Consider the following 18,723-nt stretch of genomic DNA (forward strand, 5'->3'; position numbering starts at 1 on the left):
AGCTATTCTACAGCTGTTCTCTTATATATTCATGGATTTTTTTGTTTGTTTGTTTTTGCACATATCTTTATTAAAGTTTTAAGACACTACATATCTTTTCTGACATGAATTGGTAACATTGTGTAGATCTCCCCTGAGCATACTCTCACCCCCAGAGCTACAACCCCCCCCCCCCCCCCCCAACAGTTTTCACACAATTTATCTGTAAATACATGTTTCTTCGTTTCAAAAATTAAATGCAAGGTGTCCAGCTGAATGGACATTTTTGCAACTTCATGTAAAATAGGTTCATAAGATCATTTTTATTATTATTATTATTAGTAGTAGTAGTAATATGTCTTTTTTTTTTACTTTATTTTTTGTTTTTTATATATTTTTATTTATTTATTTATTTTTCATAAGAAATTTTTCAATTGCCTTGTTTTTTTCATGCCTAAAGAGGAATAAAAACACTCAGGAAAAAAAAAAAATCTTGATTAAGGTTCTCATAATTCATGCATGAAAGGGTTAAAAGAAAAAAAAAAAAGTGATAAATTGTTTAGGGAAGACTTAACCCTTTCATGCACTGTCCACTCCAGTGCACAGTTCTTCTCCAGCTGTTCTCTTGTATATTCATGGGTTTTGTTGTTTTAGTTCCATATCAGCCAACACAGTGGACGCTTATGCACCATCCCATACACTGTAATTCAGATCATTACTGTAATTTTACTGTTCTTGTTAAACCTGATCTGCAGTAACATGTTTGAGTGGAAATCAATTGTTATTTGTTAGACAAGAAGTTTTTTTTTTTTTTTTCTCCATATTATCTTCATGAAGTGAGTAATTACTAGCATTAGAATATGTTAAACTGTGAGAAGACATCAGATTAGCAGCATTAAAAATGTTTTTATTTCATTGTTTTCATATCACTTTCTGATATTGGGTTTTAAACACATGTTTCTTTACTTCAAAAATGAAATGCATGGATATTTTTGTAACTCCATAGAAAAAAAAAACTCGATCGCATTGTTTTTTTCATGGCTAAACATTGAAGAAAAAAATCTTGACTAAGGTTCTCATAATTCATGCATGAAAGGGTTAAATGTGGAGAACGATAACACTTCTTCATTAAACTTTCCATCTTCAGGTGTCAGACAGGTGCAGAGGAGAGAAAACTATTTGCGCAGCGAGTCTGGAATAATATGGAGCAGAAGCGCACCGGTGCGTAAAAACGGAGATTTACGCATAAGGAGGTCCTCAGAGTTGGAATAAAAGTACAGATCTGCTTGAACTGGTGTAAAGATCCAAACTCCAGCACGGTCCTAGTGACGGGGCGGGTTTTCCATCCTGTTCTTTTAAAGCCCGGTGCGCTTTGCCGCCCCCTGGTTGCGCATTTCCGTTGCCATCACGTCACTTCTGGATGTCAATATGCGGCTCGGTGCGGCGCTGGGAAACAGAACCACTGGAAAGATGTAAACCAAGTCCCCTGCCGACACCAGCCTCCGACAACACACTAAACGTTCCTTTGAAGGGAAACCGTCCACGGAGATCCACGGAGCCGCGTCACCGGGGCTTTTTACGCCGCCGTTCCCGAAGCACCGGAGCGTCTGTCGTAAGCAGCCATCTTTTGTGAGAGAATGGACGGCGCGTCGCGGCGGGCCTGCTCGGGCTCCAGCCGGGGCCGGGGCCGGAGTCGGGGCCGGGGCTTGCTGATGCTCACCGCGGCTCTGCTGCTGTCCACGGTGGGGCTGCTGTCCGCGCTGCCCGGCGTCACCGAGGCGAAGGAATGCGACAAAGCCTGCATGAACGGACAGTGCAACGCCGCCACCGGGAACTGTGTGTGCTTCCCCGGTTGGGTCGGGGACCAATGCCAGCACTGCGGAGGGCGATTCAGGTACGGTGAGCCTCCCGGTGCAAAGGGGGACAGCCGGCTCCTTGCACCCGGTCTTTGTGCTAAAATCGGGGGTCGGTGTTAAGGGCTGGGGGATGCGCGGCTGTGCGCACCTGAGCCTCCAAAACCCGGGTCCGCTGCTACAAGGGCACACCGGTGCTGGAGCAGACCTAAAGCTGTGCAGGCATGTGATCTGGATAAATATAAACCTGTGTGTGGCTTATAGGGGCCTTAGGTTGTGATCACAGTGCCCATGTTGGCTCCAGGTTCAGTGACATCACAGCAGGTACTGGACCAGATCCACAGCAGGTACTGGACCAGATCCACAACTGAGCCAGGACTCTGGGTTTCTGCAGGTTCTGGGGGTTTTAGGTGGAAAATAGCAGCTATGATCCTGCACAGAGCATGATGCAAAAGCCACAAGTGTCTGCATGTGCAGCAGAAACTAAAAGTACAAATGGAATAGTACACATGTTCAGGAGAACAGGCAGGATGAACATGAAAAACAACTTTAAAATACAGTTATTTAGACAGCTGTAGCTGAAGCGTATGTGTTTGGGAGTCTTCAAACTAACTCTACTGTTTCTAAATGATGTCCACAAAAACAAAAGACAGTTAGGGGGATTCATTTTCATTGTTTTTTTTAACACTTTCGTGTATGAATTATGAGAACTTTAACCTCCTAAAACCCAGCTGTGGGTTTTCTGTCCATATTTGTGGACAAGAGTTTCACAACTTTATACAAAAAAAAAAAAAAAAAACAGAGTTAAGGGGGTTAATGTTCATTGTTTTTAACCATTTCATGCATGAATTATGAGAACCTAAATCAAGATTTGTTTTCCTGAGTGTATTTATTCCTCTTTAGGCATGAAAATACCAACAACAACTTTAAAATACATTTCTTTAGCCAGTTGTTGCTCATACATATGTTTGAAGTCTTAAAAGCAACTTTACTGTTTCTAAATGATGTCCACAAAACAAAAGACAGTTAAGGGGATTCATTTTCATTGTTTTCTAACCCTTTCATGCATGAATTATGAGAACCTTAACCTCCTCAGACCCAGCTGTGGGTTTTCTGTCCGTATTTGTGGACAAATTTCACAAGTTTATAAAACAACAGCAACAACAACAACAAAAAAAGAAAACTGTCCACCACAAAGGACATTCCATATTTTAAAAACTGCATCTGAAAAAACTGTTGCATTATGATGTTTCCAATATAGGCACTTATTTAATAAAAAACAAAAAAAGCTTGTACTTTGCTGACATTTCCTGGGTCTCAGCAGGTTAACCAAGATTTATTTTCCTGAGTGTTTTTATTCCTCTTAAAGCATGAAAAAACAAAAACAAAACAAAACTTTAAAATACATTTATTTAGTCAGTTGTAGCTCACACATATCTGTTTGAAGTCTTAAAACTGACTTTACTGTTTCTAAATGATGTCCACAAAAACAAAAGAGTTAAAGAGATTAATTTTAATTGTTTTTTAACCCTTTCATGCATGCATTATGAGAACCTTAACCTCCTCAGACCCAGCTGTGGGTTTTCTGTCCATATTTGTGGACATGTTTCACAACTTTATACAAAAAAAAAAAAGAAAAAAAAGAAAAGAAAGAAAACTGTCCACCACAAAGGACATTCCATATTTTAAAAACTGCATATGAAAAAACTGTTGCATCATGATGTTTCCAATATAGGCACTTATTTAATAAAAAAAAAACAAAAAAAGCTGGTACTTTGCTGACATTTCCTGGGTCTCAGCAGGTTAACCAAGATTTATTTTCCTCAGTGTTTTTATTCCTCTTAAAGCATGAAAAAGAACAACAACTTTAAAATAGATTTATTTGGTCAGTTGTTGCTCATACATACAGGGGTTGGACAAAATAATGGAAACACCTTCTATGATGCCACAATGTTAGGTGTTTCCATTATTTTGTCCAACCCCTGTATGTGTTTGAAATCTTAAAACTAACTTTACTGTTTCTAAATGATGTCTGCAAAAAAAAAAAAAAAAAAAATAGAGAGCCGATTTTCATTATTTTAACCCTTTCATGCATGAATTATGAGAACCTTAATCAAGATTTTTTGCCTGAGTGTTTTTATTCCTCTTTAGACATAAAAAAACAACTTTAAAATACATTTCTTTAGCCAGTTGTTGCTCATACATATGTTTGAAGTCTTAAAAGCAACTTTACTGTTTCTAAATGATGTCCACACAAACAAAAGAGAGTTAAGGGGATTCATTTTCATTGTTTTTTAACCCTTTCATGCATGAATTATGAGAACCTTAACCTCCTAAAACCCAGCTGTGGGTAAGTTTCACAACTTTATACAAAAAAAAAAAAAAAGAAAAGACAACTGTCCACCACAAAGGACATTCCATATTTTAAAAACTGTATCTGAAAAAACGGTTGCATCATGATGTTTCCAATATAGGCACTTATTAAATAAAAAACAAAAAAAAGCTGGTACTTTGCTGACATTTCCTGGGTCTCAGCAGGTTAACCAAGATTTATTCTCCTCAGTGTTTTTATTCCTCTTTAGACATGGAAAACAACAACAACAACAACTTTAAAATACATTTATTTAGTCAGTTGTAGCTCACATATATCTGTTTGAAGTCTTAAAACTAACTTTACTGTTTCTAAATGATGTCCACAAAAAAAAAGAAAGTTAAGGGGGTTAATGTTCATTGTTTTTAACCATTTCATGCATGAATTATGAAATCCTAAATCAAGATTTATTTTCCTGAGTGTTTTTTTTTTCCTCTTTAGGCATGAACAAAACCCCAACAACTTTAAAATACATTTATTTTAGTCAGTTGTAGCTCATACATACGTGTTTAGAAGTCTTCAAACTAACTTTTCTGTTTCTAAATGATGTCCACAAAAAAAAGGCTGTTCATTATTTTTTAACCCTTTCATGCATGAATCATGAGAACCTTAATCAAGATTTTTTTTCCTCTGTGTTCTTGTTCCTCTTAAAGCAGGAAAAAAACAGACCAACTTTAAAATCCATTTATTTAGTCAGTCATAGCTCATACATATGTGTTTAGGAGTCTTAAAACCAAGTTCGACATCTTTGTTAATATTTTTAGTGTCATTTTTGCACTTCATAATTTGTCCCGTGGACCGCTTTTGGCCCCCAGGCCACATGTTTAACACCCCTGTTTTAAGTGGTTGAACCTGCAATAACTAGTTGAACTGTAACTGTTGAATGAATCACCAACACCTTCAATAAACTAAATTTTAATGCTTTTAAAACCACAACATATATACACTTATAATAGGGCCGAACATGTTCATCCGAGCCCGTACTGATAATTAATATACCTAATAAAAGTCAAATCGTTATTATTGTCATGTCTCCAGGCTGATTTCGGCCTCAAGAGAAAACTAAAGAAACCAGACGGTTATTTTTAGTGTTTAATATAATGCGTGAAAAAAAGACGAAAAAGATGTAACGGACCGAACAAAAGTAGAACACAACCCTGAAACAGGAAACATTAAATGAAAATATAGGAGCCAGTGCAATCTGATGTGTTATCAGGAAGATTAAAAGGATAATAAAAGCCACATAAAGGAACATAAAACACTTGCAGAGCAGTGCCAGACTTCTAGAGGTAAATCATTCACAACTAATCTGATGGTTAATGATATTTCACTGTCAAAACATGCAGGACACAAATGCATCATGGGAACTTCTGCAGCGATCATAGGTGTTTCACAATGTAATAAAAAAAAAAAAAAAAAAAAAAATTCTACTTATTATTGTTATTGGTGCGTCTCCCAGCACTGGTGGAAGTAGATGTTAACAGCAGAAAAATGTAACAGAATGTGGACAAAAGTATCGGGACACGTTGAATTCAGGTGTTTCTTTTCTAACAGGGGTCTGGGATACAAAACAACAACAAATATCACAATATAGTTTATATTGTGATAAATATCATTACTTTGCATTGATTTGTTTGGTTTAAATTGTTATCTTTGCTTCTAAAATGCCTCAGATAGTTTTGATTTAAGTTCTCTCAACATTATTATTATTATTTTTATCCGTGACTATGATTTTAAATGTTCTGCCTCTAAATTTCTAAAATATTTTTCGTGCGCTGGCTGTAAATAATAATTTTCTACCACAATTAACCATCTACTTTTCTGACATCACACTCCGGAAGAAAAATCTCACATTCAACTATGTGGACAAAAATATTGGGACACATTGAATTCAGGTGTTTCTTTTCTAACAGGGGTCGAGGATAGAAAACAACAAATATCACAATATAGTTTATATTGTGATAAATATCATTACTTTGCATTGGTTGTTTAGTTTAAATTGTTATCTTTGCTTCTAAAATGCCTCAGAGATAGTTTTGACTTAATTTCTCTCAACATTATTATTATTATTTTTATCCGTGACTATGATTTTAAATGTTCTGACTCTAAATTTCTAAAATATTTTTCGTGCGCTGGCTGTAAATAATAATTTTCAACCACAACTAACCATCTACTTTTCTCACATCACACTCCGGAAGACAAATCTCACATTCAACTATCTGGACAAAAATATTGGGACACATTGAATTCAGGTGTTTCTTTTCTAACAGGGGTCTGGGATACAAAACAACAACAAATATCACAATATAGTTTATATTGTGATAAATATCATTACTTTGCATTGGTTAGTTTAGTTTAAATTGTTATCTTTGCTTCTAAAATGCCTCAGAGATAGTTTTGACTTAATTTCTCTCAACATTATTATTATAATTTTTATCCATGACTATGATTTTAAATGTTCTGCCTCTAAATTTCTAAAATATTTTTTCATGCTCTGACTGTAAATAATAATTTTCTACCACAACTAACCATGTACTTTTCTCACATCACACTTCGGAAGAAAAATCTCACATTCATGTGACACATATGGACAAAAATATTGGGACACATCACGTCTACAGCTGTAAAATGTCCTGTTTATTCTGATTTAAGATAAAAAACAAAACAAAACAAAACAATAAAAACTGTCAAACTTTTGTCCCCTACAGAGGACAAAAATGCTTTGCTGGGGTCTCAGGAGGATATTTTTGTCCATATCATTTCTAAAAATCAGTATTTACAGCCAGAAAATGACAAATATTGTAGAAATTTAGAGGAAGAACATTTAAAATTAAGTCAAAGTCACAGATTAAAAAAACAAAACAAAATCAATGTTGAGAAAAATTAAGTAAACATCTCTGAGGCATTTTGGAATCAAAGATAATAAATTAAACAAAACTAATCAATATAATAGGGTCAAGTCGCGCACCTATTTTGGAGTTCAATAGTATAACATCTTAAGTTTCTAAATCCATTAAAATTTTTGCCAAAAGAGGATTTTCAAGAAAATTACAGAACTTTTTATATGAACTAAATTCAGTCCCTCGGAAAGTTCTCTAAGAATGAATAATAACATAACTTATCATTGCTCTAATTTGAAATCTCAATCATATATTTCTATTTTCAATATAGTTTTATGACCTTTTCTACACCCTTTTATCATTCTAAAAATCATTTTGCCTGAAAAATTGGTGTGAATTGTTATTATTATTTAATATTTATCCCAATATAAAACTAAATAATAACATTAATCCTTATTGTTTTGTATCCCAGACCCCTGTGTCCACATACTTTTGTCCATATACCGTTCCTATCTTCTGCCAGACCCCATTAGCCGACCAGCACTGCAGAAACAATCACTGTAAACTGCGTCTAAAGTGCAGTTATTATGTAAAAGCAGAAGGTCCAAAAGTCGCTTGTGAAGTTTTATGTGACGTTACGATGCTGTTTCACGGTTGTCATCGAGTGTTTTTTTTTTTTTTTTTTTTTTACTCCTGTCGATGTCTAGACGGACCTGACTAGAGCCTCAGAAGACACACGACAGGTCATATTTTTAGTAAACACAGTTCGATTTCCTCTGATTTTCATGCACGTGGGCTGTAATTCTCATCCGTCTGGTGTTGGTTGTGTCTAAATGAGGTCACGGTGTTAAAAAAAAAAAAAAACTCCATTCGTCACTGTTTCTGAAGCATCTGGACTGCGCCGAGTTCAGTCGGAGATGTGACGGAAGTTGGATTCCAGTTGGTTTTCGTGCATGCGTGTACCGGTGATGCTGGTGCTTCTGCTGTTTTAGTCGAACGCCGAGGAAACGCTGCAGGAATGTTCCTCGACGCGTGACGTGACGACCTGTTCAGACGCTTCCACCGAGGCTGCGTCAGTCAGGATTTGAAGGGGGGATGAAACCCTCTGTTTATTATGTGCATTATTTATTGAACTATTTTTAACAATATGGTATAAAACTGAGGAGGAAGTATGAATGAACTGAACCGACCCATGTTCTGGATTTAGTTTTCTGCGTCGGTTTAACCTAGAAAGACCCAGTGTTACTTTAGTTTCAGTTCCCAAATGATTTTTTTCTCTATTTTTAACTTTTCCTAACTGATTTATCACCATTTATTCTAATAATATGGTCAGTATTTGGCATTATTATTATTATTTGGCATCTGACATTTCCTGGGTCTCAGCAGGTTAACCAAGATTTATTTTCCTGAGTGTTTTTATTCCTCTTAAAGCATGAAACAACAACAACTTTAAAATAGATTTATTTAGTCAGTTGTAGCTCATACGTATGTGTTTGGAAGTCTTAAAACTAACTTTACTGTTTCTAAATGATGTCTGCAAAAAAAAAAAGAGAGCCAATTCATTTTCATTGTTTTTAACCCTTTCATGCATGAATTATGAGAACCTTAATCAAAATTTATTTTCGTCTGTGTTCCTATTCCTCTTAAAGCAGGAAAAAACAACAACTTTAAAATAGATTTATTTAGTCAGTTGTAGCTCATACATATGTTTGAAATCTTAAAATTAACTTTACTGTTTCTAAATGATGTCCACAAAAACAAAACAGAGTTATGGGGATTAATTTTCATTTTATTAACCCTTTTATGCATGAATTAGGAAATCTTTAATCAAGATTTATTTTCCTGAGTGTTTTTATTCCTCTTAAAGCATGAAAACAACAACTTTAAAATAAATTTATTTAGTCAGTTGTAGCTCATACATATGTGTGAAATCTTAAAACTAACTTTACTGTTTCTAAATGATGTCCACAAAAACAAAACACAGTTATGGGGATTAATTTTCATCTTATTAACCCTTTCATGCATGAATTATGAAATCTTTAATCAAGATTTATTTTCCTGAGGGTTTTTCTTTCCTCTAAAGATATGCAAAAAAAAAAAAAACCCAACCACTTTAAAATAGATTTATTTAGTCAGTTGTAGCTCATACATATGTGTTTAGGAGTCTTCAAACTAACTTTACTGTTTCTAAATGATGTCTACAAAAAAAAGACTGTTCATTGTTTTTTAACCCTTAACTGACTCATTTATTCTAATAATATGGTCAGTATTTGGCATTATTAACCCTTTCATGCACAAATTATGAGAACCTTCATCAAAAATTTTTCCTGAGTGTTTTTATTCCTCTTTAGGCATGAAAAAACCAATGCGATTGAAAATTTTCGTCTGAAAAATAAATTGAAAAAATAAATGAAATAAAAAATATTTTATAAAATTTTAAAAATACATAAAAAAACCCCAAAACAATAATGAAAAAAAAAAAAAAAAATCTTATGAACCTATTTTTCATGAAGTTGCAAAAACGGCCACTCAGCTGGACACCACACGCTTAATTTTTGACGCACAGAAACATGTATTTACTGATAAATTGTGTGAAAATTATGGGGAGGGCTTGTGATTCTGGGGGTTTATGCTCAGGAGAGATCTACATAATGTTACCAATTCATGTCAGAAAAGATATGTAGTGTCTTAAAACTTTAACAAAGATATGTGTTAAAAAAAAAAACAATGAAAAGAACCACAAAATCCATGAATATACAAGAGAACACCTTTGAACAGCTGTCCACTGTAGTGACCACTGTGCATGAAAGGGTTAAGTAAAAATCAGGTATTTTTCTACATTTAATTCACTGATCATGATTGAATTGAATTGAAAAATCTTTAATGTCCCTTACAGGTAATTTGATTTGCAACAGAATAGTACATATCTCACATAAAACCAAAACTAGGGCTGTGTATTGGCAAGAATCTGACAATACGATACAAATCCCAATACTAGAATCACGGTACGATATATCACGATATATCATGATACAGTTAAAAAGGTAATTTTTGTTTGTTTCTTTGTTTTTTAAATGATTATTTCCTTGAAGAATTGAATTACGATCAGGATTAGGATCACGATACGATATATCACGATATATCATGATACTGTTAAAAGGGCAATTTTTGTTTGTTTCTTTGTTTTTTAAATGATTATTTCCTTGGAGAATTGAAGTACACCAGAAATCTGCACAAATACTAAACACATTTTTATTTGATGAGAACAGGATCTAATGTTATATCCCAAAATGTTCCTGTGTTCAAACTAGGGCTGCACGCTTAATCGATTTTAAATGGAAATCGGATTTTTTAATAAGGACGATTTTCAAAAACGGGAAATCGTCAAATCGAAATTTTTCATTCACAAATGTACGTTCTGGAACACAAAACCAAATATTATTTATTTTTTAAAAGATGCAGAACTTTATTTAAAGCTGTTAGATAAATCTGGAAACAAAAAAGCTATAAAAAAACCATCAGTATTTGCTCTGATGAAACTTATGTTTTTTTCTTGTTGTATACATTGTTTGTATACGCTACTTCATTCAATATAGATTTAATGAAGAAAAAAAAACAAACTTCTGTGGGTTCATCACGTGATACCATCACAGATTTGAGGTCGGAGCAGTGGCTTGCATTGTGGGCTGTTCACAAAAACAACATGCTGACTTCTGTTGTCTTTTGTAGTTTTACCCAAAAATCGAAAATAGAGTTTTTAGGGGAAAAAAATCGGGATTTTATTTTTTTTGCCAAAATCGTGCAGCCCTAGTTCAAACTGAAATTATGTTTTACAGACATTAAAGTTTAAGATCCTGCTCAAATGTTCATATTCTGTCAGTTCAGAACTAACATCAGAACAGTATTTTAGTTCAATCCCAACAAAGGAACTAACATTATTTAACCCTTTCATACATTAATTATGAGAACCTTTTTTTTTTCTTGAGTGTTTTTATTCCTCCATAGGCATGAAAAAAACAATGTCATCAAGTTTTTTGTTGGTTTTTTTTGTTTTTTTTTCATGGAGTTACAAAAATATCCATGCATTTAATTTTTGAAGTAAAGAAACATGTTTAAAACCCAATATCAGAAAGTGATATGAAAACAATGAAATAAAATAAAATCTGATGTTTTCTCACATTTTAACATATTCTAATGCTAGTTATTACTCTTTTCATGGAGATAATATGCAAAAAAAAAACTTCTTGTCTAACAAATAACAATTGATTTCCACTCAAACATGTTAGTGCAGATCAGGTTTATCTAGAACAGTACAGTTACAGTAATGGTCTGAATGTCAGTGTATTATTATGGGATGGTGCATAAATGTCCACTGTGTTGGCTGATATGGAACTAAAACAACAAAGCCCATGAATATACAAGAGAACAGCTGGAGAAGAACTGTCCACTGGAGTGACCACTGTGCATGAAAGGGTTAATAAAAGAGTTAAATAATAATAAATAAAATATAAACAAAAAAAGAAAAATGAACCTCCACAATATCTGCATTTGAGTAAATACCTAAAAATATCAATACAGTACTTTTTAATATCGATACAGTATTGTGAAATGAAATATCGCAATATATTGCAGAACTGATATTTTCTTACCCCCCTAACCAAAACAATCAATCTCACATAGTACAATGAATAAATAAATAAATAAATAAATAAGTCATCATAGTTAACGGTGCATTGTTCCCAACAGACTCGTCTACAGGCTATTTCAAAATGATGGATGTTCATAAAAGCTCAAATTAAAATTGAGGGGTATTATATCAAAAACAGACCAAACTGAAGAAAAAATTACTTTTTCTGTAAAATATATCATTAACTAAGCATAAAATAAGTGTGTCCATCCACTGTCATTGATCCAACTCCATGGGTTTTACTGGTGAATCAGTGTTATAGAAGATGACGGTGTTTCCACGGTAACTACGGAGCTTCTGAACGTCCAAATGGGTCATATGTGATGACCATGAAAAGATGACAAACTGTATTTTATGCCAGTTATTTACATGTATTGATGGGATTAAAGGATCAACAGATATTAAACATTTTATACCACTATTTCGGTAAAATCTGTCATTAACTGAACATAAAAACAAATGTGTCCGTCCACTGTCATTGATCCAACTCCATGGGTTTTACTGGTGAATCAATGTTGTAGAAGATGAGTTAGTGTATTTGTAGATCCGCTGTGATCTGTAAGTTGTAATGCACATGTGTAAATGATAAACTGAGGCAGAATATTGTTAAAATTGCACTTATTTTTTGGAAGAAATTTCAGATTCGTGTTATTTTAAATTTTTTTAAAGGGCAGTTTTTTTTTTTTTTTTTTTACATTTTCATAATGTAATTTTACTTTTTTCACTCTATTATGTTTTTGTGTGTTTTTTTTGTACTGTCTAGTCACATTTTACACACACATTTTTCTTGAAAGGATAGTTTGTAGATTTAATCATTTTCATAATATTTCATAAGGTCATGAATTCAGTAAATTTTTTGGCACCAAAACAGAGAAAAATTTGTCATTATTTATAGATTATTATGTTATTTACTTATTTATTTTCACTGGTTATTCACATTTTTCTTGAAAGGATAGTTTGTAGATGTAAACATTTTCATAATATTTCATACTTTCATGAATTAATTTTATTTTTTTGCACCAAAACTGAGAAAAATTTGTTATTGTCATTATTTATAGGTTATTATGTTATTATTTTACTGGTCTGACCCACTTTAGATCATGTTGGTACCTGTGTAAATAAAAAGCTGAGACATATATTATTAAAATAACCTAAGACAAATAAGTGCAATGTTACCAATATTCTGCCTGTTATTAAATGTTCTGTGTATTTGTAGATCCACTGTGATCTGTAAATTGTAATGCACATGTGTAAATGTTAAACTGAGGCTGAATATTGTTAAAATTCCACTTATTTTTCTGAAGAAATTTCAGGTTTGTGTTATTAATTTTTTTCAAAGGGCAGTTTTGTAAATTTTGACATTTTCATGATGTATTTTTACTTTTTTCACTCATAATTATTATTATTATTATTATTATTATTATTATTATTATTATTATTTTTTTTTTTTTTTTTTTTTTACTGGTTAGTCACATTTTTCACACCCTTTTTTTTTTGAAAGGATAGTTTGTAGATTTAAACATTTTCATAATATTTCATAATTTCATGAATTAATTTGACTTTTTTTGCACCAAAACAGAGAAAAATCAGTCATTGTCATTGTTTATAGCTTATTATGTTATTATTTTACTAGTCTGACCCACTTTAGATCATATTGGTACTTGTGTAAATAAAAAACTTAGACATATATTATTAAAATAACCTGAAATGTCTTAAGACAAATAAGTGCAATTTCAACAATATTCTAATAATGCTACTAAATGTTTTGTGTATTTGTAGATCCACTGTGATCTGTAAGTTGTAATAATAATGATAATAATAATAGTAATAATAATAATAATAATAATAATAATAATAACAATAATAATAAGCTGAGACATAATTGCACTTATTTTTCTTAAGAAATTTCAGGTTGCGTCTGTTTTTTAAAGGATGGTTTGTAGATTTAAACATTTTCATAATGTCATTTTACTTTTTTCACTCAAACATATAGAAAAGTTTGGACATTGTATAGGTTATTATTTTTTTATTATGTTATTATTATACTGGTCCGGCCCATTTGAGATCACATTGAACCGTATGTGACCCCTGTAGAATAATGTCATCGTCATACATTTTACTGTCTCCTTTCTGGATGTTTCAGTCTTTTTTTTTTTTTTTTTTTTAGAGGTTCCCAGTGTCCACACAACCCATAACGTGTCCTTGAACTCGTGGTTTTTTGCTCATGTAGCTGTTGACACCAGAGCAGAAGCAGCAGAAGCTCAGGGTTGAAGCGCTAACCGTTAGCACCATGCACAGACTGAAAGAGGCGGAGGTTTTCTGGGTTAGCGTCGTCGCTCGGATGCATGGAAACATTTGTGCGGTGGGAGGAAGGTGTCCGCTGACTAAAACCAACAACACATCCGCTCTCAGTCGCCCCCTGAACGCCCACGTCCAGGAACTGGTTCGAATTTATAGAAACTGAGTCGCACTCCAGGCTCTGGAAAGGAGAACGGAGTAGAAATACGGGTCAGAGATCGATGAAGGCGATTATTAGATATAGAATATGGACAGACTGACTGACAGGTGGAGCTGAGTTCAAGGGCTTGTGTTTAGCTAAACCCATGGTTATTAGTCTGGGGTTCATTTATTTGTAATATTTTTGTCAATACAGGACTTTTTAATGTTGATACGATACTTTTTATATCGATAATTGATACAGTACTTTTTAATGTCAATACAGTACTTTTTATATCGATAATTGATACAGTACTTTTTAATGTCAATGCAGTACTTTTTAATGTTGATGCAGTACCTTTTAATGTTGATACAGTACTTTTTAAAGTCGATACAGTACTTTTTAAAGTTGATACAGTACTTTTTATATCAATAATGATACAGTCCTTTTTAATGTCGATACAGTCCTTTTTAATGTCGATACAGTACTTTTTAAAGTTGATACAGTACTTTTTATATCGGTAATTGATACAGTACTTTTTAATGTCAATGCAGTACCTTTTAATGTTGATGCAGTACCTTTTAATGTTGGTACAGTACTTTTTAAAGTCGATACAGTACTTTTTAAAGTTGATACAGTACTTTTTATATCAATAATGATACAGTACTTTTTAATGTCGATACAGTACTTTTTAAAGTCAATACAGTACTTTTTAAAGTTGATACACTACTTTTTATATCAGTAATGATACAGTAATTTTTAATGTCGATGCAGTACTTTTTAAAGTTGATACAGTACTTTTTAATGTCAATGCAGTACCTTTTAATGTTGATGCAGTACCTTTTAATGTTGGTACAGTACTTTTTAAAGTTGATACAGTACTTTTTAAAGTTGATACAGTACTTTTTATATCAATAATGATACAGTACTTTTTAATGTCGATGCAGTACTTTTTAATGTCGATACAGTACTTTTTAAAGTCGATACAGTACTTTTTATATCAATAATTGATACAGTACTTTTTAATAACGATACAGTACTCTTTAATGCTGACACAGTACTTTTTAATGTCAACACAGTACTTTTTAACATTGACACTGTGCTTTTTAATGTCGACACAGTACTTTTTATGTCAATAATTGATACAGTTCTTTTTAAGGTCGATACAGGACTTTTTAATGTCAACACAGTATTTTTTAATGCCGACACAGTACTTTTTAACGTCGACACAGTACTTTTTAACATTGACACAGTACTTTTTAATGTCGACACAGTACTTTTTAACATTGACACAGTACTTTTTAACGTCGACACAGTACTTTTTAACATTGACACAGTGCTTTTTAACGTCGACACAGTACTTTTTAACACTGACACAGTACTTTTTAACGTTGACAGTACTTTTTAATGTTGACACAGTACTTTTTGATGTCGATGGAGTACTTTTTAATGCAGATGCAGTACTTTTTAAACACCGATACAGTACTTTTTAACATCAACACAGTACTTTTTAATGTCGATACAGTACTTTTTAATATCGATACAGTACTTTTTAATGTCTACAGTATGTTTTAATATCTACAGTACGTTTTAATATTGATGCAGTACTTTTTAATGTCTATACAGTACTTTTTAATGTTGACACAGTATCGTGAAATGAAATATTGCGGAAGCGATATTTTCTGACATGGCTAATTTGTCCAGTACTTGTCTAATCTGTTTGACGTCTGTTTATTTATAAATTCTCCCTCCACGTCTGTGTTTCGTGCACCATATTCTGCATAAGTAATGTCTGTTTTTTACTCCAGCGTTCTGACATTATTCTCCAGTTCTAAATTCAAACACAGGCTGCAAACTTTCAGAAAACTACTCAAAGATATGACGATAAAACTGATCCTGACTGAAGCTGTCATCGTCTCATCCGTCTCATCACCTTCTGAGGAGGATGTTCTTCTGAGGGAGTTGAGTTTGCTCATCCTCGCCGTATCGTGACACTATCCTCCTGAATTTCCACCCGTAACACTTTTTCAAACTTTCATTTATCATCGCCGGCGCTGCCTCCGTCGTCCTCGACCGGGAAATAGGCTGAACAAAAGTGTGGAGGAAGCAAAAAATGTGACATATCCCAAAAGATTAGAGATGTGGATTTGCACAGGACTAATATTATCATAGGACCTCTGTTCGCTGAAGTAGGGTAGGTCAAATGCGGAGGAATTTTTACGTTACAGATTACAGACACATGGGATGAAGATCACAGACGACCTCTGCAATTATCACAAATGACTGTAAATTGGCAGGTAATACTGGTCTGGGGACATTTACATATAGATTCTGCATTAGTTATGTCATACAGTTGTGTTTTATGACTCTGAATAAATAGAACTGTAACATTTTCATTTCTCCATTGATTTCACTGTGTTATTTTAAAGAACACAGATCTATATAAGATGAAAATGTCATGTGTTTAGTAGTACTTTGCGTATGTAGTTGGGTAAATGTCTAGTGCAGTGGTTCTTAACCTTGTTGGAAGTACTGAACCCCACCAGTTTCATATGCGCATTCACCGAACCCTTCTTTAGTGATGGCCAAGCGGGGCGTGACATCACCAATCATATGTAGGCCGTCAGGTCAACCCGGTTTTCGTTTCATCTCGCGCCGAACTTTCCGAACCACGCAATTTTGACATAAAAAAAAAAAGATAATTGCATGTAGTGTATCAAAAAAAAAAGTTCTCGTTGTACTCCTTCAGTATTTTTGTGATCGTTGTTTTATTACGGCACTAGCTCGGCTTTAGCGTAATACGATTTCCCCATCCGCGATGGTGCGTCAGTCGTCACATGATTGTGACTGACCAGTGCGGTGACCGAAAAATGTAAACAAATGCTACACATGGCTGCCTCCGTGGTTAACAGGAAGTAGCAAAAGTCATGACGATGTGGAAAATACTCAAATAATTCATCGTCAGACGAGTGGAAGAGATTATAAACACTTCCGGATGTGTTGTATGTATTCATCATAAAGTACTCCATGTGCCCCCCCCCCCTCCCCTCCCCCAGTCTCTCTATATCTCTATCGCTCTCTCTTTTCTCCTCGTTTACACTCTCTCTCTCTTTAACCCCAACTGGTCAAGGCAGACAGCCATCCTTCAGGAGTCTGGGTCTGCTCCAGGTTTCTGCTGTTAAAGGGAAGTTTTTCCTCGCCACTGTCACCAATCACAAGTGTTTGCTCCTGAAGGATTCTGTTGGGTCTCTGTAAACTTAACTTGATTCTGATTTGAATTGATAAAGCACTTTGTGACTCTGTCTGTGAAAAGTGCTCTATAAATAAAATTTACTTACTTACTTACTTACTTGTAGTGCTATAAGCAACAACAATACACCGCGTATATTGGATGCCAGTCAGAGAAAGAGTCTCCGAAGCCATTTGTTTACATACGCGGACCTAGCCCGACACACACACCCGACTAATGAGTCGAGTGTGTGTCTTGACCTCCGCCGAACCCCTAGGGTTCGATCGAACCCAGGTTAAGAACCACTGGTCTAGTGTAAGAGTTTAAACCGGTTTAGTTTTACGTTTGTCCATTATGTTGTCATTGCGACAGGTTGTGTAAAATTAAATATCCTACCTCAGCATCCTGTGTCGGCAGGATCACGGTGCTAAACCCGATTCGTTTTGCATCAGTACATGACAATATGGTGAACGTCATTTATTATCACGGCTAAAATTTACTGAGGGGGTCAAATGAGTGGCCATTTTTGTCAAAAAAAAAAAAAGTTGTAAGAAATGCATGAAACTGTGTTGAAATAATGCTAATCCATTTGTGCACAGACTACTGATATTATTTGACAGTGGAAGCTCTGTTTTCAGAAATATTGGATGTTGAATAGCACGTGTATGTGAAAACTTTTGCTGGTGGATGGACGTGACATTACCCATGATGATCTGGTCAGTAGCAGTACTTTATTAGGAATAAACTTATTTATTTATTTGTGTGTTTTTTGTACTGATATAACTCGCCTGTTAAAACTTTATTTATCCAAATGCTGCACTTTAAATTTTTCCAGGAAATAATCTTTTAAAAAAAAGAAACAAATAAAAAAATATCACCTTGTTAACAGTATCGTGATACATCGCGATATATCATATCGCAGGGGTGTCAAACTCATTTTAGTTCAGTTCCATATTCAGCTAAATTTGATCTGCAGTGGGCCGGACCAGAAAAATAATAACATAATAACCTAGAAATAATGACAACTCCAAATTTTTGTCTTTGTTTTAATGTAACAAAACCCCATTACATTATGAAAATACTTACTTTTATAAACTATCATAAAAAAAAAAAGAAACTGAAGAAACTGAAATTTAAATTAAAAAACGTAAGAAAATTTTGTGCAATTTTAACAATATTATTCCTCAACTTCTCATTTGTCCATGTGCATTATGGATCAGATCTACAAAGACACTAAACACAGTAACAGGCAGAAAAATTGTTAAAATTGTGCTTAATTTTCTTTAGACATTTCAGGTTGTTCATATTTGTTCAGGTTATTCACATT

At 33.8% G+C, this 18,723-nt stretch overlaps 1 protein-coding gene and 1 long non-coding RNA gene across 2 annotated transcripts in view; both read left to right on the forward strand.

Annotated features, from left to right (window-relative positions):
- Positions 1-1,616: 1,616 nt before the first annotated feature.
- Positions 1,617-18,723, forward strand: part of atrn (attractin) — a 607,345-nt gene continuing 590,238 nt past the window's right edge. The window contains exon 1 of the mRNA XM_030126085.1: positions 1,617-1,873. Within this exon, the coding sequence (XP_029981945.1) occupies positions 1,617-1,873 (257 nt within the window). The remainder of the gene's footprint in view (positions 1,874-18,723) is intronic.
- LOC115413324 (uncharacterized) lies at positions 3,100-8,793 on the forward strand. The gene is made up of 2 exons (XR_003934449.1): positions 3,100-3,156; positions 8,430-8,793. It is a non-coding gene; the product is annotated as an uncharacterized LOC115413324 (long non-coding RNA).

Source organism: Sphaeramia orbicularis, chromosome 22 (assembly GCF_902148855.1).
Source record: "Sphaeramia orbicularis chromosome 22, fSphaOr1.1, whole genome shotgun sequence".
In the NCBI taxonomy this organism is placed as follows: Eukaryota; Metazoa; Chordata; class Actinopteri; order Kurtiformes; family Apogonidae; genus Sphaeramia; species Sphaeramia orbicularis.